Source organism: Prionailurus viverrinus, chromosome E2, assembly GCF_022837055.1.
Source record: "Prionailurus viverrinus isolate Anna chromosome E2, UM_Priviv_1.0, whole genome shotgun sequence".
Classification (NCBI taxonomy): domain Eukaryota; kingdom Metazoa; phylum Chordata; class Mammalia; order Carnivora; family Felidae; genus Prionailurus; species Prionailurus viverrinus.
The window spans coordinates 55,029,332-55,049,632 of NC_062575.1; the positions used below are offsets into that span (position 1 = coordinate 55,029,332).

The 20,301-nt window shown below is 58.8% G+C and overlaps 2 protein-coding genes across 9 annotated transcripts in view; both read left to right on the forward strand.

Annotated features, from left to right (window-relative positions):
- The window catches only part of POLD1 (DNA polymerase delta 1, catalytic subunit), a 30,403-nt gene extending 28,081 nt beyond the window's left edge, over window positions 1-2,322 (forward strand). Inside the window, exons 23-27 of the mRNA XM_047835155.1 lie at window positions 591-723; window positions 809-922; window positions 1,278-1,330; window positions 1,411-1,508; window positions 2,137-2,322. Of these exons, the coding sequence (XP_047691111.1) occupies window positions 591-723; window positions 809-922; window positions 1,278-1,330; window positions 1,411-1,508; window positions 2,137-2,242 (504 nt within the window). The 3' untranslated portion in view covers window positions 2,243-2,322. The remainder of the gene's footprint in view (window positions 1-590; window positions 724-808; window positions 923-1,277; window positions 1,331-1,410; window positions 1,509-2,136) is intronic.
- An 893-nt stretch (window positions 2,323-3,215) lies between these two features.
- Window positions 3,216-20,301, forward strand: part of LOC125152781 (myosin-binding protein C, fast-type) — a 34,233-nt gene continuing 17,147 nt past the window's right edge. The window contains exons 1-15 of one of the 8 annotated variants that reach the window (XM_047835147.1): window positions 3,216-3,251; window positions 4,205-4,232; window positions 5,842-5,914; window positions 6,193-6,407; window positions 6,794-6,944; window positions 10,462-10,589; window positions 12,187-12,256; window positions 13,316-13,405; window positions 13,904-13,990; window positions 14,208-14,356; window positions 14,750-14,867; window positions 15,516-15,564; window positions 15,729-15,788; window positions 17,197-17,390; window positions 17,661-17,793. In XM_047835147.1, the coding sequence (XP_047691103.1) occupies window positions 3,229-3,251; window positions 4,205-4,232; window positions 5,842-5,914; window positions 6,193-6,407; window positions 6,794-6,944; window positions 10,462-10,589; window positions 12,187-12,256; window positions 13,316-13,405; window positions 13,904-13,990; window positions 14,208-14,356; window positions 14,750-14,867; window positions 15,516-15,564; window positions 15,729-15,788; window positions 17,197-17,390; window positions 17,661-17,793 (1,568 nt within the window). In that variant the 5' untranslated portion in view covers window positions 3,216-3,228. Of the gene's footprint in view, window positions 3,252-3,327; window positions 4,233-5,841; window positions 6,022-6,192; window positions 6,408-6,793; window positions 6,945-8,244; window positions 10,408-10,461; window positions 10,590-12,186; window positions 12,257-13,315; window positions 13,406-13,903; window positions 13,991-14,207; window positions 14,357-14,749; window positions 14,868-15,515; window positions 15,565-15,728; window positions 15,789-17,196; window positions 17,391-17,660; window positions 17,794-20,301 lie in introns of those variants that run through there. The other 7 variants (XM_047835146.1, XM_047835148.1, XM_047835149.1 and 4 more) reach the window with 7 other exon arrangements.

A 20,301-nucleotide genomic window follows, 5' to 3' on the forward strand; every position in this document is an offset into this window, starting at 1 on the left:
GAGGCCCCCCCCCCAATAGTCTGACCCCTCCCTCGCTCCCCCTGCAGAAGAAGACCCAGCCTCACCATGCACATCACGTCTCTCCATCTCTCTCTTTGCGTGTCTGCTTGGTCCTTGCTCTCCAGCCCATAATTCTCTTGGATTCCTGTCCTTCCCCCTCCTACCCCAATGTCCAGTGACCTCTGATCCCCACAACCCCTTCCTCAGTCCCCAGTTCCTGTCCTGCCTCCTCATATCTTGGCTTCTAGCTTTCACTTCCAGCTGCTGTCCACCTTGGCACACCCCCTAAGCTTTGCACTCTGACCCTTGCTTGGGGTCCTGAGGACCCCCACCTGTGGACCCCAGCATGCACCACAGCTCATGGCCAGAGGACCCTTCACAATCTCCGGTGCCATCCCAGACCCGTGTCCCACCTCGTTGCGGCGCCCTGGAGGGTGACCGCCCCCAGGGACTCCCCCACACCACTGCCCACACCCACAACCGGGGGACCCACCAGCCCAGTGGCTCCCAGTGCCCGTCACCACGCTGCCTGCTGTTGAGCACAGCCCCTGGCCCCCGGGTGTGACCCCGCCTGGCCGTTCTGCTTGCAGGACCCCCTCTTTGTGCTGGAGCACAGCCTGCCCATCGACACGCAGTACTACCTGGAACAGCAGCTCGCCAAGCCCCTCCTGCGCATCTTCGAGCCCATCCTGGGCGAGGGCCGCGCTGAGGCTGTGCTGCTGAGTACTGAGGGGGCATGCCTGGGGAGGGGGGAGGGCACCGGGGGTCACAGAGGGCACCGGGGCCCACTGCCTGCCCTCGCCTGCAGGGGGTGACCACACGCGTTGCAAGACGGTGCTCACGGGCAAGGTGGGCGGCCTTCTGGCCTTTGCCAAACGCCACAGCTGCTGCATCGGCTGCCGCACTGTCCTCAGTCACCAGGGTGAGCACCGGCCCCCCCGCCCAGACCCCAGCCCCAGGCCCCCATGCTCCACCCGGCTCTGCCCTCGCCCAGGTCCCTGGCACCTGCCGTCCAGGCTGGCGGTGCCACCCTGGATAGGCCTGGGCCCCTGGGTGGGGGCTCCCATTTACAGGCACCCCCTCGAGGGTCCCGGGCCCCCCGCCCCGGGAGTTCCCCGGGGAGTTTTCCCCCCCGCACACTTGCTCCCTTGTTCTCTTGTCTCCGGGGACTTTCAGAAGCCGGGATGGGCAGCGGGTGGGGAAGGGGCAGGGATAGGGCAGCCCGGGGGCCCTGGCTCTGCCCCAGCTCCCCTGTGCTGACCCACCCCCTCCCCCAGGGGCCGTGTGCAAGTTCTGCCAGCCTCGGGAGTCGGAGCTGTATCAGAAGGAGGTGAGGGTTTGCGTGCGGACAGGGGGAAGGGAGGAGGGGTCCGCTGGGCCAGGGCCACCCTGCGGTGCTCTCGTCCCCAGGTGTCGCACCTGAATGCCCTGGAGGAGCGCTTCTCGCGCCTGTGGACACAGTGCCAGCGCTGTCAGGGCAGCCTGCATGAGGACGTCATCTGCACCAGGTACAGAGGCCTGGCGGGCCCGCCACCCCCGCTCTGTCCTGCCCGGGCCCCTCCCAGCTCCCAAGGCCTGTGGACCTGACCCCAGGGTCCCGGGAGGCACCCTTCACCCCTCTGCCGCCACCACCATGGCTGACCCTCAGTGTCCTGGCCTGCAAAACAGGCCCGTGCTCATCCCAGCCTTAGTTGGGCCGGGGGTTGCTGCTCAGGGGGCAGGGCTGGGCACCTGGTATCTGCCCAGGAAACGGCCGTAGTTCTCTCTGCTACTCTCGTACACACACGTGCGAGCGCGCGCACGCGCGCACACACACACACACACACACACACACACACACACACACAACGGTCCTGGCCCCCTCCCCCAGGGCGGGCCAGGCTTTCCCCAGGGAACAGGTGGGCGGGGCGGGTTCCCACGCCAGGTGACAGGTGATATACGGCTGGTGGCCCAGCGCCCCTGCGGGCTCCCGCTGTTAGGGCTCCCCCCATGCCCGCTGAGCAAACAGCCTGCCCCTGGAAGGAGGGTTGGGTGGGCAGCGGGTGGGGGGGGTCAAAGTCCTGGGAACAGCCCCCACCCCATCGCCGGGCCGGGCAGACGCCCTGATCCTGACCCTGACCCCGCCCCCGCCCACAGCCGGGACTGCCCCATCTTCTACATGCGCAAGAAGGTGCGCAAGGACCTGGAGGACCAGGAGCAGCTTCTGAGACGCTTTGGCCCTCCTGGCCCTGAGGCTTGGTGACCTCTGACCTCGGCAGGCTTCCCACCAGGGCCTTGGGGGGCCGGATTGGTGGAAAATTAATAAAGTTCAGGCCTCTTGTTTCCTGGTGTTTTGTGGTCTCCGGTGCACAAGGTCCGCTGTCATGAACCCTGGCCCGGGGGGGTCATTTCCACTCAGCCGGAGCCCCTGACCCCCAGGAGGCCCCCCACTGACTCTTCCCCTTCCCTCCAAGAACCCCTGGGCTCCCGGCACTGCTGCCAGCCCCACAAAAGCCAGTCCTGCCTCAGTCTCCCTCTGGGACCCTCCCTCAAGGGCCTGAGTGAACATCTAACCACACATCCTCTGCCTGGACCGCCCCACCCTCCAGGTGCTGACCTGTTTCCTCCAGGCCTGGGGCAGCCCCTGGAACGGAAGCTCCCACTGCCCGGCATGACCCAGGGGACCCCCCCCCCACCATGTCACACACCCACGATCTTTCCACCTCAGGGTCCTCGCAGGCTCTGGGCCTGGATTTTCCTCAGAATCCTCTCTCCCCACATTCACATCCACTCCTCAGAGTCCCGGCAACCCCACCTCGCCTTCAGACCCCATCAGTGCCTGAGCCTGTCGCTCAGTGTCATACGCCCCCCCCCCCCTCCCCGGCCGGTTCCTGAGTTCAGAGCCGTCCCCCGCCCTTTTACTGACCTCAGGAACGCTTGGCTTCTCTACTTTCTTAGGATCCCCCCAAATCCAGCTCCTCTCCCATCCACCCTTGGGCTCAGCCCCCCATTCCCACCCCAACTGTGGGGATCCCCAAATCCAGATGGCCCCTGGGCCTGCCCTCTCTACCACGTGACCAAGGGGTTGTGCAATCCAGCCCCCTCCCCTGACCCTCCCCGAGGGGATTTTCGAGGAGGGCTGTGCTCTGTGCAGGCCTGGCCGGCACCCCTGCCCCCCCCCAAGGGGCTGGGCCAAGGTATAAATAGGGGTGGTGGCTGCAGCAGGCAGCAAACCCAGCCGGCTCCACCATGCTCGCCCTGGAGGCTGCACAGTAAGTGTGGGGGGCCCTAAAGGAAGGAGTCCCCTGCACTTGGGACTCTGCCCCAGGGGGCAGGTGGGTGGGAGGGAGGGGGTCCACACTGCCTCTTGCCCCTCCTAGATCTCTTGTTCTCCCCTAGCCCCGCTTCCTTCCTCCATCCTATCCCTGTCTCTCTCGGACCTCGGAAATCTTTCCTCGGAATGCTCGCCTGTCTCCCCTCCCACCGACGGCCTCTCCCAGGTGGCTCCCCAGGTCTGTCCACACCCCCGGCCCCCACCAGGCCTCGCTGTACCCCTGGCTTGCTCACTGTTGCCCGCTCTGCCTCTTGCCGTCTTTTTTTTCCCCTGGGGCTCTATTCTCTGCCTCTCGCTCCCTCTCTGTCTCTGTCTCCGTGTCTTTGTCTCGGTCTCTTTCCAGGTCTTCCTCTGTCTGTCTGTCTGTCTTCTTTCCTACTGTCTCCCCGTCTGTCCCCCAACCCCATCTGTCTATCCCTGGGGCTCATAACCACTTCCTGCATCCATGAATGTCTCTCTCCACACCTTCCTCCCTTCCCGCCTCTCCCATCTCCTTCCCATCTCTTCCCAGAGGCTCTCTGGCTCTCCTCTGGTCCAAGGTGGACCCATTTCACCGACTCCCTGATGGAGGCCCCCTCCCTGCCCCCACCTGGGCACTGACGCCCACAGCGGCTCTCCAGGGACTTTCTCTCCTTCACTTTCCCTGCCCCCAACCAGCCTCTGTCTATGCAAATCCCAGGGGAGGGGGGACATTTGCCTGCTCCCCCCCACCCCCCACTTCCTGCCCCGCTTGAGTGTGGTGGGGCTGGTCTCACACAAGGACACACAGCAGAAGAGCTGTGGTGGTCACAGCTGCAGCCTCCCCCTCCCACCGCACGGGCTCCCAACCACTTGGGAGATTCAGGTGGCCGAAGGCACCCCTGACATGCCCTTGTGTGTCTTCCCCTCCAGGCAGGACGGGCCACACTTCAGCTGTCTGGTGAGTTGGGGCCCTGGGGATCAGGGAGGGTGGGGGACCCAGATGGCCCACCTTGACCTCCCTGCCTCAGTTTCCCCTTCCACCCCTTCCTGTCACTCTGTCTTTCTGACTCTCCCTCCATATCTCCACCTCACTTGCCCCCTCCCTGCCCCATATGTTCCACAGAAGTTTTCCTGGTGTCTCTTTCCAGCTCTCAGGCCCTTGGCATGGCAAGGGATGGTGGTCTCTGTGTCCCTGTTACGTATTTATTTTGAGGCAGGGGGAGGGGGGGAGAGGGGCAGAGAGAGAGGGAGAGAATCCCAAGCAGGCTCACGAACCGCGAGATCAGCACCTGAGCTAAAATCAAGAGTTGGACACTTAACCAACTGAGCCACCCAGGCACCCCAGTTTTTGCTTTTTTTTTTTTTTTAACAAAAATCGAGGTATAACACACAAGCTGGTAAAGTGACAAATCTTGGGTACAGCCCAATGAGGTTTTACATCATGCACACACCTGTGTAACAGCTAACCAGAGCAAGATATAGAACATTTCCGTCCTTCTGGAAGATTCCCAACCAACAACCCCCTCCCCTGGATATTTTTCAACACAGATTAGTTGATTAGTTTTGTCTGTTTTCAAGTTGTATATGAAATACATCACGTAGGATGTCCCTTTTGGGGTCCAGCTTCCTTCATCAACATTTCAGTGTGTGTCAGGCATTGTTTTTGTTGTTGTTGTTTTAAGTAAACTCTACCCCCAACGTGGGGCTTGAACTCATGACCCTAGAGCAAGTGTCCCATGCTCTAATGGTCTATTGACTTAGCCAGCCGGGTGCCCCAACACTGGGTCTTTTTCCTTGCTGTATAGTACTCTGCTGGGCCCCCCCCTCCCCCGCCCCCCTCCCCCACACCTGTTCATCCATTCTCCTGTCCGTGGCACTTGGGCTGTTTCTCACTGGGAGCTATTTGAAAAGCTGCTCTGATTGTTCTTGAACAAGGCTATTGGGTGGACGTACGTTTTCAGTCCCCTGGGGGGAATACCTAGGCGTGAGACTGCTGCTACCTTGGGATGGCGTGTGTCCAGCTTTGGTCTTTACTCTCGTTGCTAAAGCAACACATGATTCTTGGGATGGATCAGAGTGATACGGAGGTGGATAAAAGAACCGTCAGACTTTCTTTGCCTCTGTAAAAAACACTTCCGGCCCTGGGACAGGCAAGCCTGGGGGAATTCTTCCACACTTGCCCCAGGTGTTGGGGTTCCTGGGAGCCCACAGTCTTTAGAGGGTGCTGACAGTTGTGTGCCTCTCTGAGACCCCGCGTCTCTGTGTTTCTGTGGGTCTCTGCCTGTATCTTTCCTTCTGTGTGTGGTGTTTGTGTCATTCTGTGTGTTCCTGCTGTGTGCTTCTGTTCCCTCTTCCGGCATCTCTGCATGTCTCTCTCTGCCCCTGTCTCTGGTGCCTGGTCTCTGTGTCTCTTGTGTTCTTCTTTCTCTGTGTCTCTTTCTCTCCTTCTCCCAGCCTCTTCCTTCCTCTCCCCCGTCCCTGTCAGAATCTTCCCGCTGGCCCAGAATGGGGGTTGGGGGCTCCCCGAAGGCTGGGATGACCCCTCTTCTTCCCCCCGACCCCATCAGTACCCAGATGGCGTCTTCTACGACCTGGACAGCTGCAAGCACCCCAGCTACCCTGACTCAGAGGGGGCTTCTGGTGAGTGGCCCTGGCCTAGCCAACCCCCTGACCTGGACCTTGGGCCCAATTCACAGATGGGGGAGCTGAGTCCCAGGGGAGGATGTCACCTAGTTCGGCAGGACAAGGTTAGCCCAGGTCTCCAGGCCTCCTCCCCTTCCTTTTCTCACCCAGCCTCTTGCTCATGCAAATTCTGGGGTCCGAGATTTGCATGGCCCACAATGGCCCCTCTGTGCAGGGGGCTTCGAGTGGGAGGGGCTGAGGCCAGACTTGGCTTCTGACTCAGTGCCCTCCCCCAGACTCCCTGTGGGGCTGGGACCTCAGTCCAGCTGTCCCAGCCGCCTCGTATGAAGCCTTCAACCCAGCTGTGGCCAACTTCGGCCACCCCCAGGGAGTCCAGCTCTGTTACGGACCCTCGACCTACAGCCCCATGGGGAGCCTCGACCCGGCCCCCAGCCTAGAGGCCCCAGGGCCCAGCTTCCCAGCGTACCCCACGGAGGAATTCACCAGCCAGGTGAGGGGCAGGGACACAATTAACATCACCATCATTTGATTGAGGTTTAGCAGGTGCCAAGCAGTATGTGAAGACCTCTAACAAGCCTCTGAGGTTAAGTGCCATTATCACTCCCCTGCACAGACCAGCCAACAGAGGCACGGGCTCTGACCGAGGGGCGGCGTAGAGTGCCATTCTCAGTGTTGGGCACGCTTTCGTGGAGGCGGCCCGGGCATCCCTTGGCCATGCCTTGGAGATCTGAACCGAGGCCGGAGTGCAGGCCGTCAAGAGGGTGTGGGGGGAGGGGGGGACACAGTGGGGACCCACGAGGAGAAAGCTGAGGGAAGACAGCAGAGGGAGGGAGGGAAGGGGGCCCCTGGACTGCAGGTGACCCTGACCTTTTGCAGACCGTGGGCCCCCCGGCATATGCCCCCTACCCCAGCCCTGTGCTGTCGGAGGAGGAGGATCTCCTGCTGGATAGTCCCACCCTGGAGGTTTCAGACAGCGAGTCGGACGAGGCCCTCATGGCTGGCCCCGAGGGGAGGGGATCTGAGGCAGGTATGTAGGAGCAAGTGGGGTTGGGGGGGCTCCGGACACAGATGGGGGAGGGAGCTAAAGGAAGCATGGCTTGGCTTCCCAAGCGCTTACTACGTCCTCCAGCGTTGAGGGCCGTTCCCGGGTCCACCCTTGGCTGTCTGTGTGGCCCTGGGCAAATGACTCTACCTCTCTTTGCCTCGGTTTCCTATCTACAATGGGGATGGCAGGAAGTGTTTCTTCCTGGGGGTCGGGGAGATTAAGTGGGATAACCCAGGTGAGTGAGAGCAGCTCTTGGCACAGAGTGAGCAGTCAGTAAGACTTCACCCTTATGAGTGACACAATAGCAACAGAAATAATCATATCAACACCCGGCTATTCGGCCCCTGCTTCCGCCCAGGCGCCTGACGTGCATTATGCTCAACTCCTGGGAAATTAGGATCTTAGTTACTTTCCCTATCTGGGTCTCAGTTTCCCTTCTGTAAAATGGGCAGCAGCGGCAGCGGGCCCAACTCCTAGTGTTACAGTGATTAAACGAGCTCACAGCACTAAGTGCTTCACAAAGGTTTGTAAAAGTAAAACACACACACACACACACACACACACACACACACACACACACACGAACGGTTCATTTATAGCTGAGGAGGCTCCAGCTCAGAGAGAGGTTAAGTCACCACCACACACACACACACACACACACACACACACACACACGAACGGTTCATTTATAGCTGAGGAGGCTCCAGCTCAGAGAGAGGTTAAGTCACCACCTCAAGGTCACTGCTGGGAAATAGCAGACCAGACCTGGGGTTCTTGTACCCAGTGCCCTGCTATGAACCCCCCCCCCCACCCCGTCTCCAGCTTGTGGAGCCCTTGCTGCTTGTAGGAGCCCCAGAGTCAGACCCCCTGGTCTCTTCCAGGATCCCAGTCCCTCAGGGGCCCAGAAACGGCTAGGTGAATTCAAACCCACTCCGGATCTCTTCGCCACCAGTCAGCTCCCTGTTTATATAACCCTTTGAGGAGCGCTGTCAGCCCATTTCACAGATTCACCTATAGGAGGGACAGAGCAAAGCAACAGCTTCAGGGATAACAGCTTCAGGGAGGAGAGCAGGTTGCCTGGGGTGGGCGGGGACGCCGCACTGGAGGCAGGCAGACGCCAGCCACCTCCGTCGCCCCAGTTCTCCTGGCCTGGAGACTGAGGCTTGTTGGGGCTCGGGTTGAGGCGGGGGTTTGAACTGGGGTGGGTGTGGGGGCGGGGCCCAAGGGATACCTCCCCTAACGCACCCCCCCAACCCCCCCGGCTCCCCCCGCCCCCCAACAGGGGCCCGCAAGAAGCTCCGCCTGTACCAGTTCCTGCTGGGGCTCCTGACGCGCGGAGACATGCGCCACTGCGTGTGGTGGGTGGAGCCGGGCGCCGGGGTCTTCCAATTCTCCTCCAAGCACAAGGAGCTCCTGGCGCGCCGCTGGGGCCAGCAGAAGGGCAACCGCAAGCGCATGACCTACCAGAAGCTGGCGCGCGCCCTACGCAACTACGCCAAGACCGGCGAGATCCGCAAGGTCAAGCGCAAGCTCACCTACCAGTTTGACAGTGCGCTGCTGCCGGCCGCCCGCCGGGCCTGAGCCCAGTGGGGGCTGTCAGGGGCTCCACGCCTGTGTCACGTTGGCGTCCCCACACCCTAGGTCACGGCACCTGTGGATTCCCCACACTGGGGGGAGGGGGGCTGCTATAATCCCTAAGCCCTGCCCAGGGCCCCTCTGGGACACCACCCCTCCCCCATCGTGTCTGGGGCCCCTCTGGGATTTCCTTGTCATGTCTAGGATCCCCAGGATCCTCATGTCTGGGTTATGCGACACATAGAGGACCATACTGTGTGTCTGTGTGGAGGGGAGGGGCAGGACAGTGCTTCCAGATTCCCAAGAGCTTCTCTGGGATCCCCTTGTGGTGTCTGAGATCCTCCAACCAAGCCTGGGACCCCTCTGAGCCCCCTTGTGTGTCTGAGATCCCTTAATCTCATCTGGGAAGGGAGAGCCCACGGATGGTCACACAGGGAGGGGGGGTGCCTTGTCGAGGGTCTCTCTGGGATCCCTTTCTCATGCCTGAGTCCCTCTTGTCAGATCTGAGATCTCCTACTTAGGTCTGGGGGCCTTGCGGAAACCCTTCATCAAGTCTCAGATCTCTATGCCCATCTGTGACTCTCTTGTCCTACCAGTCCCCCTAAATGATGACCTTTGTCATCTTGCAATCTCCTAATTCTCTGGAACCGCCGTACTGTCACTTCCTTGTGTCTGGAATTCTCTAATCACATCGAGGGTGCCTCTGGGATCCTTTGGTCATGTCTAAAAACATCCTGGTCAGGCTTAGAGGGGACCTCAGTGGACCTTGTCTTGTCCAGGCCGCCTCTGGGATACCCTTATCTATCTGGGATCCTGCAATCACATCTGGGGGCCTCCCTGGGATTCTCCATCTGCTATGCCCCTTTGGGGACCCCAGCAGCAGACCTGAGTTCTCACAGGGACCCTTCCCTTCCTGGGATGCCCTCTGGAGGACCAGGCTAGGGAGCATTCTGGCCACTCAACTGATTTCTGGGTGATCTTGGCAGCCCTCCCCATGTCATCTCTAACCAGAGGTCACAAGTTGGTACCCCACCCCCACCCTTCCGGCTCCCTTTGGGGCAGATCAGATCTCTGGTGGTGGTTTCTGTAGTTCACTGTGAGGGAGATTTTGCCTGATCCTTCACTAAAACTTTGCACAACGCGGCAACAGGCAACAGCGGGCTGCTTTGCGGTGCAGAGAGGCTGGAGGAGGGTGGCAGCCACTCCTAATGGGGCTTCTGTTCCCCAGTTGGCCCCAGTCCCTGCCACCCCGGGCTGTCATACCCCAGTGGCTTTTCTCAGTCACCTGTTGGCCCCCAACCATTTGCATTTTGACCCCTGGTGTGAACCCAAGGAGGTGTGAAGCTTGGGTGCACTGTGGGAGCTCTGATTGGAACCCTCCGGGGGTGCCACAGACCGTGGGCTAGGACGTCAGAGTCCCAGGTCCTGGAGGCTTCGCGGCTGGGGGAAATCTAGGGTGAAAGACTTGCTTCTGGGCCTCAGTTTGTCCCTTGTGTGAAAGGGGAGAGAAGGAGGAAGATAGAAAAAGTCCCTTGCAGTCATGCTGAGCCTTTGATACATCTTCTGGAAATCCACCCCACCACCCATTCATTCACTGACATCCAGGAGGAGGAGGACAAAGGAGCTTCAAGGACCCAGAGAGGGAAGAGGTCCCTATGGGGCACACAGCTGCTGGTAGCAGGGCCCAGGCTGGGACCTGCCCTCAAAAGGACAGCACCCCCCACTCCTGGAACGGGGGCAGGGTGGGAGGGGAGTGCTAGGGACAGAATGTCCCCAGGGCCTCCTCCTGCAAATGAGGTACCTTTTGCAAAGACTATTATCTACCACCCCCAAAATGTGGAATAAAATAAAATTTAAAAAAATCAAGATAGACAGACCTCCTAGGACCCTTTGTTAAGGACAGCAATGCTGTCTGTCCGCCTAGGCCTGCTGACCTTCAGAGCCGCTGTGGCAGCGAGGTGGAAGATGAGAAGAGATGGAAAAGGCAGTGAGAGCCGGACCAGGCTGAGCTTTGAAGGCCGCGATAAAGGGCTTGAGACGCAGGCGCTGGTGGTTCGGTTCAATTTTTGTCTCCCTCTCACTCTCTCTTTCTTTCTTTTTTCTTTTTCTTATATATATATATTTATTTGTAAGTAATCTGTACCCCTAACGTGGGGCTCGAACTAACAATCTCCAAATCGAGAGTCGCATGTTCTTCCGACTGAACCAGCCAGGCGCCCCTGTCTCCCTCTCTTTTTGACGATTGGAGTTCTCCCTGCGTCCCTTTCCATCGAGGTCTCTGTCTCCCCGTCTGAATTTATGTCCTCCTTCTCTGTGTCTCTGCCCACCTCTCACTGGATACAGCCCTGCGGCAGGCAGGGCAGGGCTGGAGACTCCTGGGGACAGCGACCCCCCCTGTGGCTCCCGGCTCTACACCACCTAGCTGGGCCCACAGAGCGGTGTGGTAGTCTGCCTGGGAACGCGTGACGTCACATGGAGGCTGTCTCCGGTTGGCTTGGCGCTCCCTGGAGGCGGGGCAGTTTCCGGCATGCCGGGGCTTTTGGAAAAGGGGGGAGGGGAGAGATGGACAGGAAGAAAATCGGGAGCGACTCGTCTTCCCTCGAACCTGCTCTCTCACCGAGTTATTTCCCCTCCCGTCCTCCGTCTTAACTCCAATCCCCACACCCTTCTCCCTCTCACACCTCTCCTTCCTCTCCATAACACCTCCTGCCCCTCAAAGACCCTCGCCTCCCCCAATCCTCTCCTCCTTGCCTCCTTCACCTCCCCCCATCCGGCGTCCAGCCACACCACCCCCATTCTGAAAGCCACAGGTCCCCCTGCCGGGAAGGGCGCCAACGTCCGGGCAGCCCTCCAGGGCCTTCCCGGTCTCCCCACCCACCCCGCTGGGGGCACTCGCCCCCTCCCCCGCGTCCGGTGCCCGCCGCGCCCGCTCCGGGAACCGCAGCCGGCCGGGCGCGGTCCCAGGGGGGGCAGCAGACAGTCCGGGGTCCCAGGTGGCCGCGGCCCCAGGCCTTGGGATGTGCTCTCGCCCAGAGGCGGGACTCCAGAGTCCCCAAGCCTCAGTGCCCTCCCTGCGGGCACGGAGACCTCCCCCCACCCCCCGCAGCCGTCCTGCCTACGCTGGGAAACCGGACCCTCCCTCCCAGCTCCGGTTTCCCGAAAACGCCTGACTTGCAGATACTAAGAATGGCTTTCTAGACCTTCTTATCCCCTTTGCCCCCATGGCGGAGTTCTGGCTCCAAGCCCTCACCCATTTTAGACCCCAGCCCCTTCCTCTCCCGCCTCCTAGGACTCAGGAGGGCAGGGCCTCATCCTCCTCCATTTTTCTGGAGCCAAGAATCTGAGCCCCAGACACAGAAGTCCAGGCCCCCGGGCCCTCCTCCGTCAGACTTGGGAGTCCTCGCCTCCAGCACCCTCATCCTGGGACCCAGGTGTCTGAACCTCAGCCCCCTCCACTGCCCCGGTACCGGTTCCTGGCATTCAGCCATCCCTCCAGGTCCAGATGTCATTTCTCACCCTTTAGAACACGCAGAAGGAATGTGGGGCAGCAGGGGAGGGTGGGGAGGGGAGTCTGATGCCTCCCGGAGGCTCCTGGGAGTCTCTGGACTCCTTAAAGGGCTCCCCCTGGGGGCCCACCTGTCCTCCTTAGGGCCCTGAGGGACAAAGCTGTGGTCAGAGGAGCGAGAAGAGGTCTGCCGACATGCCTGAGGCGAAACCAGGTGGCTTTCAGAACTGCCCCCCCCTATGTGGAGATGAGGTCCTCTTTTCTGAATGGGGACTAAGGGTTCCTCTCTTTGTAGGTGTGGGAGAATGGGATTATCTTCTCCGTGTGGGAGGGGTTCCCTTCCTTGTGTGGGTGGGGGTGCCTTTCCCTGTGCAGTGAGGGTGTTCCTTTCTCTGTGGGGATTTGGGGGGCGGATCTCTGGGTACAGATGGAGATTCTCTGAATTTGAGTGCTTTTTCTCCATAGGGATGGGAGTGCTGTGTATGTAGACTTGGGGAGTCTTTGCATGGTGACGGGGGTCCTCTACATTTGGGGATGGGTTCCTCTCCATGGGGACCGGCGCCGCTTCTCTGAGTGAGGACTGAGTCCTTTCTCTGCAGGGGAAAGAAGTCCTTGTATGTGTAGAGATTAGGGGTTCCTGTCTGCGTGATGAGGAGAGCTCTGGTCTGTACAAGGGGACAAGACAAGGAGGGGACCTCCTTTCTATAGGAATCGGGGCTTCGCCATGAAGGAGTTAGGGGGCTTTCTCCATACAGGGGCCAGAGGCCCTACGTGCAGTTGGGGGCCCTTCTTTGAATGGCACTGGGGGCATTTGTTTACACGGAAATGAGGCTTTCTCTGTATGAAGAAGTGAACCGAAGAGAAGAGACGCAAGCCCCCAGAGGGGACCCTCCTCCTGGGGTGCCCAGACCGCTGGCACCAGGCCCACCTGGCTGTTGAGTGGGGGTCCAGCCCTTCACTGCAGCTAGCCAGGAGCCAGCAGGCAGGGGCGGGCGGAAGATGCTGTGGTCAGCACAGGTGTCCAGTTTCCAGCCCAGGGGAAGAGCTAATTATACCCCCAGGACCCGAAAGGTCAGGGCCTGGTGGCCCGGGTGGATGGGACATGGCCTGCCTGGGGCAAGGGGAAACCTGATCGTTGAGACTCTCAGTTTACACCTGGAAGGGCTGGACTTCTGGGTCTGAGGGAGGAGGGGCCTGGGGGCCTGGACTCCTGGGTTCTGGAAGAAGAGGGCACCGAGCTCTTGCTCAACTGTGAACATCTTTTACCTCACAGCGGCCAAAAAGGCCCCCAAAGGCAAAGACGAGGCCAAACCAGCCCCGAAGGAAGCGGCCCCTAAGGAGGCGCCTGCACAGCCCCCCAAAGGTGAGACGATGCTCCTGTGGGGTCAGCAGAACGTGGCTCTTCATCCCCCAGGCTCCCCTTGCCCCTCAGCGCCCACCCTGCCCTCTCTCCTTTAGCCCTACCTCCAGAGGTAACCCACCCTCCCCTGCTCACAGCCCTCCGTGGCTCCCCAGTGCCCCCAGGTCAGAGCCCAGCCCCCTCAGCCTGGCCCTCGAGCCCCCAGCAACTGGCCGATTCTACTGAGTCTTGTCCAGCCCTGGATCCCACGGTCCGTCTTCACACCTTTCCTACCCCAAGCCCCATTCAAACAATCCAGTCTACCACCCTGCAATTCACAGATGGGGAAACTGAGGCCCAAAGGGGGACACGTGGTCTTTCCCACGTCAGGAAAAGCTACTTTGCCCTGTGGTCTTTGGCATCCGAGCAGAGGGTCCCTCGGACTCTGAGCCCTGCCCCTTAAGTGCCCTGCCGCCCCTTCCTCAGCCTGCCTCAGACCCCCTAATCCTGTCTCCTGAGCAGAAGCCCCACCTGAGGACCAGTCTCCCACTGCTGAGGAGCCCACTGGCCTTTTCCTGAAGAAGCCGGACTCTGTGTCGGTGGAGAATGGTGAGAGGGTCTGAGGAAGGAGGGGCTGGGGACCAGGGCTCCCGGGGTCTGAGGGAGGATGGGGCGGTGGGCCTAGACCTACGGGGCTGAGGGAGTAGGGCCTGGGGGCCTGGACTCCCAGGTCTGAGGGAGGAGGGGCTGGGGCTCCCAACTTCACAGTCCTGTCTGTAGAGTCTCATGGTTTCCGTCTGGCCACCCCCCCCCCCCCCCCCCCCAGGAAAAGACGCAGTGATCGTGGCCAAGGTGAACGGGAAGGAGCTCCCAGGGAAACCAGCCATCAAGTGGTTCAAGGGAAAGTGGCTGGAACTGGGCAGCAAGAGCGGGGCCCGATTCTCTTTCAAGGAGTCCCACGACTCTGCCAGCAATGTGAGGACCCCGTGGGGGCGTGAGGGCACGTGGGCGAGGGGTGGAGGTTGTGCGGCCCCCGATTCTCAGAAGGCGTGTGGCCTGAGGCCTGGAGCCCCCATAGGTGGCAAATGGGACTTTGAGGGATGGCGATTGTGCGGGGCAGGAGGAGACGATGTGTGGGTTAGGGCAGGTGCGCTTGGGCACAGTGTGTGCATTTCCAGGAAGGTCTCAGGGGTCAGGGGTGTGGGTCCCCTAGGGACCAAGCTTGTCCAGGCATGGGAAGGGACAGCTGGTCCCTCCTGTGGGGCCAGGGTGAGGCCCCGGAGACGGAGTAGTGAGGTGGGCTCTTGCGGGGGGTGGGGAGGCTGCTGGGGAGTCACATGCACCCACACCTCTGGCCCCGGCCCCCAGGTGTACACCGTGGAGCTGCACATTGGGAAGGTGGTACTGGGGGACCGCGGGAATTACCGCCTTGAGGTCAAAGCCAAGGATGTCTGCGACAGCTGTGCCTTCAACATCGATGTGGAGGGTGCGCTGGTGGGGGGTGGGGGGGAGCAAAGGGTCGGGCCGGGGTGGGGGTTTCGGCCTGGTGTAGGAGAGCATGTAGATGTGGGGGTACGATTCAGGGGAGGAGGAAGCAGATGCAGGGGTCAGGGCCTTCAGCACTGGGGAGACACGAGGAGGTGTGTGGGCTTGGGGGTGAGAGGGTTCAGGTTTTGGGTCCCCATGCGAACGCTTAGAAGGTGACTTGAGTGGGTTCTAGGGTCACAGTGCACAGGCTTGAGAAGGTAGCGATACGGGCTTGGAAAGTGAGGTTGAAGGTGAGGGTGTACAAGCTTAGCCCCCAGATTTGGGGGCATATGTGTGGGCCCCTGAGGGTGTACGCGCTCCGGGGTCTACAGCCCAGGGTGTATGGGGCTTAGATATGGAGGATGCAGGGAATGAGGTTGCCCAGGCCTGGGAGAAGAGCGTGCTGGCCTGGGCGTGTGGGGGTACAGGCTGCTGAGTGTGTGGTGCGTGGCAGCTAGGGAACGAGGTGTCCAGGCCCAAGTGAGAGAGTGCGCTGATCCAAGAAAGGGGGCCTGGGAGGAGGTTGTGCAGGCCGGAGGGGCGCTCTTGGTCTTAGACCAGGCCTTGCATCCAACTCACCTTCTGCTCCCCGATCTCCTCCCCCCAGTGCCCCGTCAGGATACCTTTGGGCAAGGTCTAGAAAGCTTCAAGCGTTCGTAAGTGATCCTGGAGCCTGGGAAGAGGTGGGGAGAGGGGGGTCTCCCTTGGGAGGGGAAGCTGCGGGGGAAGGGAGGATCGGGGAAGGCAAGGAGTGGGGGCCCAGGGTGGGCCTGAGGGCATAGGACCTCAGTGGGGTTCACGCACACTCTCAATGCCACAGGGGTGAAGGGAAGTCAGACGATGGGGGTGAGCTGGATTTCAGCGGCCTGTTGAAGAAGAGGTGAGCCCACCCCACGTGGCATAGAGAGGGGAGATGGGGACTCACGAAGGAGAAGGATGGTGGGTGAGGTTCCACTGCCATCTCTGGACTCCCTGTGCCCCCCTCTGCCACCTCGTCCATCTACCCATCCCCCAGCCACCCAGCCGTCCGTCCATCCGCCTACGCACCTGTCCACCATTCGCCTACACCCGTACTTACACCCACTCAACAGTCTGCCCACCGACTCACCTGCCTACCCGCCCTTTAATCCATCGTCCTCACATCCATTTTCCTGTTCACTTAGGCTGCAGTTCACCTACGCATTCCCCTGTTCACCTCGCCAAACACCCATCCATCCACTGGTCCAGCCACCCATTCACCAATCTCATCCATCCATCCCACCAGCTACCTTCGTATCCATTGACTAATCCATCCATCCCCTTACCTGCCCATCTGTCCATTCATCTACTCACGCAGCCACTCATCTACCCACCGTCTTCCCACATGTCCCTCCACCCATCTGCCATTAGCCTGCCAGCCACCTGTTCATTAGCCCATCCGTTCGTCCTTCCCCCGCCCAGGTCCCCCGCTCATCTCTCCTCTCTTTGTTCCCTTCCCTTCCTTCCTTCTTTCCAGAGATCTCCTCACTTTCTCACTCAGCAAACATCTTCTGAGGCCTCCTGTCTACCTGGGCTGAGATCAGGGGACAGAGAGAAGTTTGACTGGGTCCCTCACGTTGAGTCACTGATTGATATGGGAAGATGGGTCTGGTCCAACAGACGTGGACACAGACCAAGACTGTTTAGTGTGATCAGAGAGAGGGTTCCGTAGGGGCCTTGCGAGAACCCAGAGTGAGGGCAACTCATTGCCTGGGAAGGCCAGGAGTGCCTCACAGAGGAGGGAAACTTTGGCAGTAGTCCGAAGAGGAGTCCGTCAGGAAGAGAAAGTAGGGAGGGGTCATCCGGGCAGGGAAACATTCTGTGCAAAGGCTAGGGGGCAGGAGGGGGCCCAGAAGGTTCAGGAAAAGGCAAGTAGCGTGGTTGGGTGGTTGTGGGGGTGGTGAGGGCATGGTGGGTGGGGTCGTGATCGCCAGGCTGAGCTGCTAGGACTTCCTCCTGAGGGCAGTGGGGACCCATGGAATAATTGTGAACAAAAAAAGTGTGGCATCTGATGTGGAAATTAGGAATATCCTCCTGGAGTCATGTGGGGAACAGGCTGGAGGGGAAGAGGCAGGATGGAGGCCAGGAGGCCAGGGAGGAGTCTGAGTCGATGGGCCAGGTGGGAGAGGATAAGGGACACCAGGCCCAGAGAGAGAGAGAGAGAGAGAGAGAGAGAGAGAGAGAGAGGCACAGCAAATGGGTGGAGAAGGTGGAGGGAGCGCCTCACCTCCTCCCCCACCTGGGGCCCTGCCTGCTCTCCCCACCCTCAGGGAGGTGGTTGAGGAGGAGAAGAAAAAGAAGAAAGATGATGATGACCTAGGCATCCCACCTGAGATTTGGGAGCTCCTGAAAGGGGCAAAGAAGAGTGAGTACGAGAAGATCGCCTTCCAGTATGGCATCACGGACCTCCGGGGCATGCTGAAGCGGCTCAAGAAGGCCAAGGTCGAGGTCAAGAAGAGTGCAGGTCAGCACTACTCTGAGGAGAGATGGGCCCTAACTGTAGGGATCCCAGCATCATGGGTATTGGATGTTTGGGCTCTGGACCTCTCTCTTGAAGGTCCCAATCTCAGGAGTAATAGAGCTCTGTTCTCAGGCACCTCTAAGTTCATGGGAGGCTTCCTGACCTTGACCTTGGAGAGCCTGTGGTCTGGGGAGGGAGGCCTGGTATCTCTGGGGACAACCAGGGCAGTGAGAACCTCTGAGCCCCATGCCCCCTGCATCCCTCAATCTCCAGCCTTCACGAAGAAGCTGGATCCAGCGTACCAAGTGGACAAGGGCAACAAGATCAAGTTGGTGGTGGAGATCAGTGACCCAGACCTTCCCCTTAAGTGGTTCAAGAACGGCCAGGAGATCAAACCAAGTAGCAAGTATGTGTTGGGGGACAGTCGCTTGCAGGGGTGGGCACGGGAAGAGCTGAGTCCCAGAGAGCGCCCACAAATAAGGCTGGCCACTGTTAACCCAGAAAGGGCGCCCCCTCATCCATATGAAAAGAGCAAATACCTCAATAGAAAAATTGACAAAGGAGGGGTGCCTGGCAGGCTCAGTCGGCCCAGTGCATGACTCTTGATCTTGGAGTTGTGAGTTCGAGCCCCACGTTGGGTGTAGAGATTACTTTAAAAAAAAAATCTCTTGGGGCGCCTGGGTGGCTCAGTCGGTTAAACGTCCGACTTCGGCTCAGGTCGTGATCTCACAGCTCGTGAGTTCGAGCCCCGCCTCAGGCTCTGTGCCGACAGCTCGGAGGCTGGAGCCTGCTTCGGATTCTGGGTCTCCCTCTCTCTCTACATCTCCTCTGCTCATGTTCTGTCTCTCTCTGTCTCAAAAATAAATAAACCTTAAAAAAAAAGATTAAAAACAATCTCTAAAAAAAAATTTGACAAAGGTAATAAAAACAGAAGTTCGGTTGCGAAGAAACCCAAATGGCTAGCATGCCATGGAATACACATTCAACCTTGCAAATGACAGCAACAACAATAAAGGAAGTAATGCAAATAAATAACAGTCTTTCTGCTGTCCAAACGGGCAAAGACTTTACAAAGTGATAAAACCCAGTGCTGGAGATGACACGGGGAAATGGGTACACAGATGCTGCTGGTGGGAATGGCACTTGCTGAATCTCTGAAAGGGCAATGTATTAAAAACCTTCCAGATTGTGCAATTCTAAGGGTGCCTGGCTGGCTCAGTCAGTGAGGCGCTTGACTCTCGATCTTGGGGTTGTGAGTTCAAGCCCCACATTGGGTGCAGAGGTTACTTTATTTTTAAATAAAGCGTTTATTTATTCATTTTGAGAGGGAGAGGGAGAGAGAGAGAGAGAGCGAGCAAGCACAGGGAAGGGGCAGAGAGAGGGAGGGAGAATTCCAAGCAGGCTCAACGTTGTCAGCGCAGAGCCCAACATGGGGCTCGATCTCACAAACCGTGAGATCATGACCTGCGCCAACAATCAAGATTCGGAGGCTTAACCGACTGAGCCACCAGGTGTCCCAAGATTACTTAAAAAAAAAAAAATCCAGATTGCACAATTCAAGGTATTGATCCTAAGTGAATTATGGTTATGCATAGTTGGTCACAAGGATGTTCACTACAGCATTTGCGACTGTAGCGAGAAATGGAAAACCAAAATGTACAATTCCTTACTAGAGTGCTGTGCAGTCACTGAAAAGAGATTCTAAAATATATACTAACACAGGAGCCTGATCAAGATTAGCGTATGGGAAGAAGCATGGTCCCATTTCTGCTTCCTAAAATGTTGATACACGTACGTATAGTTAAGAGATTGGAAAGACAGAGGCTGCCGTGTGGGCAACAGTTATCTCTTGGGTGGGTCCTATTTTTAGTTTTTCCTTGGCTGTTTTTTTAAAGTTATTATTTGAGTAAGCTCTATACCCAACATGGGGTTCAGACTCATGAACCCCCGCGCCCCCGCCAAGATCAAGAGTTACAAGTTCTCTGACTGAGCCAGCCAGGCATCCCGGCTGTGTTTTCTAAGATTCCCATCAACAAGACACAAAGTGAAGTTAGTTAAGGTCCAGCTTCAGTTGCTGTAACTGAGGCCCTAAGATACATCACTGTAAATGAGAGAGGAATGTACTTCTAGCTGATCGAGGCTGGTGGGTTCGCTCTCAGAGATTTTCTAGGGACTCAGGTTCCACATGTTTGGCCACACCGTTTCTTGTGGCATTGTCCTCCTCTGCGTGATTGAAGCTGGGTCATGGGTACATCTGTGTCTGGCAGACAGGAAAGGGGAAGGAGAGAAGTCCAGAGCAAGCAACTCAGAGGTGGAGATGACCTAGCAGGTTTGCACCTCGTACCCACTTGCATTCCATTGGCCCAAGCTCAGTGGGGCCCCGGCTCAGCTGCAAAGGAGGCTGGGAAATGTAGTTCTCTAGGCGGGTAGCTGTGTGTCACTGCTATATGGAAGGGGAGGATGGATATGGGGGGGAGGGGGAGGGTGCCCAGTTAGGATTTCCGCTGTGGTTATTTAAATACTAGAAATTGGGGCGCCTCTGTGGTTCAGTCGGCTAAGCATCTGACTTCAGCTCAGGTCATGATCTCATGGTTCATGAGTTCGAGTCCCACATTGGGTGAGCTCAAGCCCTGTTTCAGGTGAGCTCGTGCCCTGCTTTGGGTGAGCCCCGCTTTTCTTTCTTTATGTCTGTCTGTCTGTCTGTTTGTCTCTCTCTCTGCCCCTGATGGGATTCTCTCTGCCCTCACTCACTTGCGCTCTCTCTCTCAAAACTAACTAAATAAACACATACACACTAGAAACTGGATCATCTGTCCTTCTCGCACACAATTTAGCTCTGAGAGGGAGTGACGAACTTGCCCCGAGAACTTGCCCTGAGATCTGACCTGGGTAGATCTACCCTGGGGCGGGGATC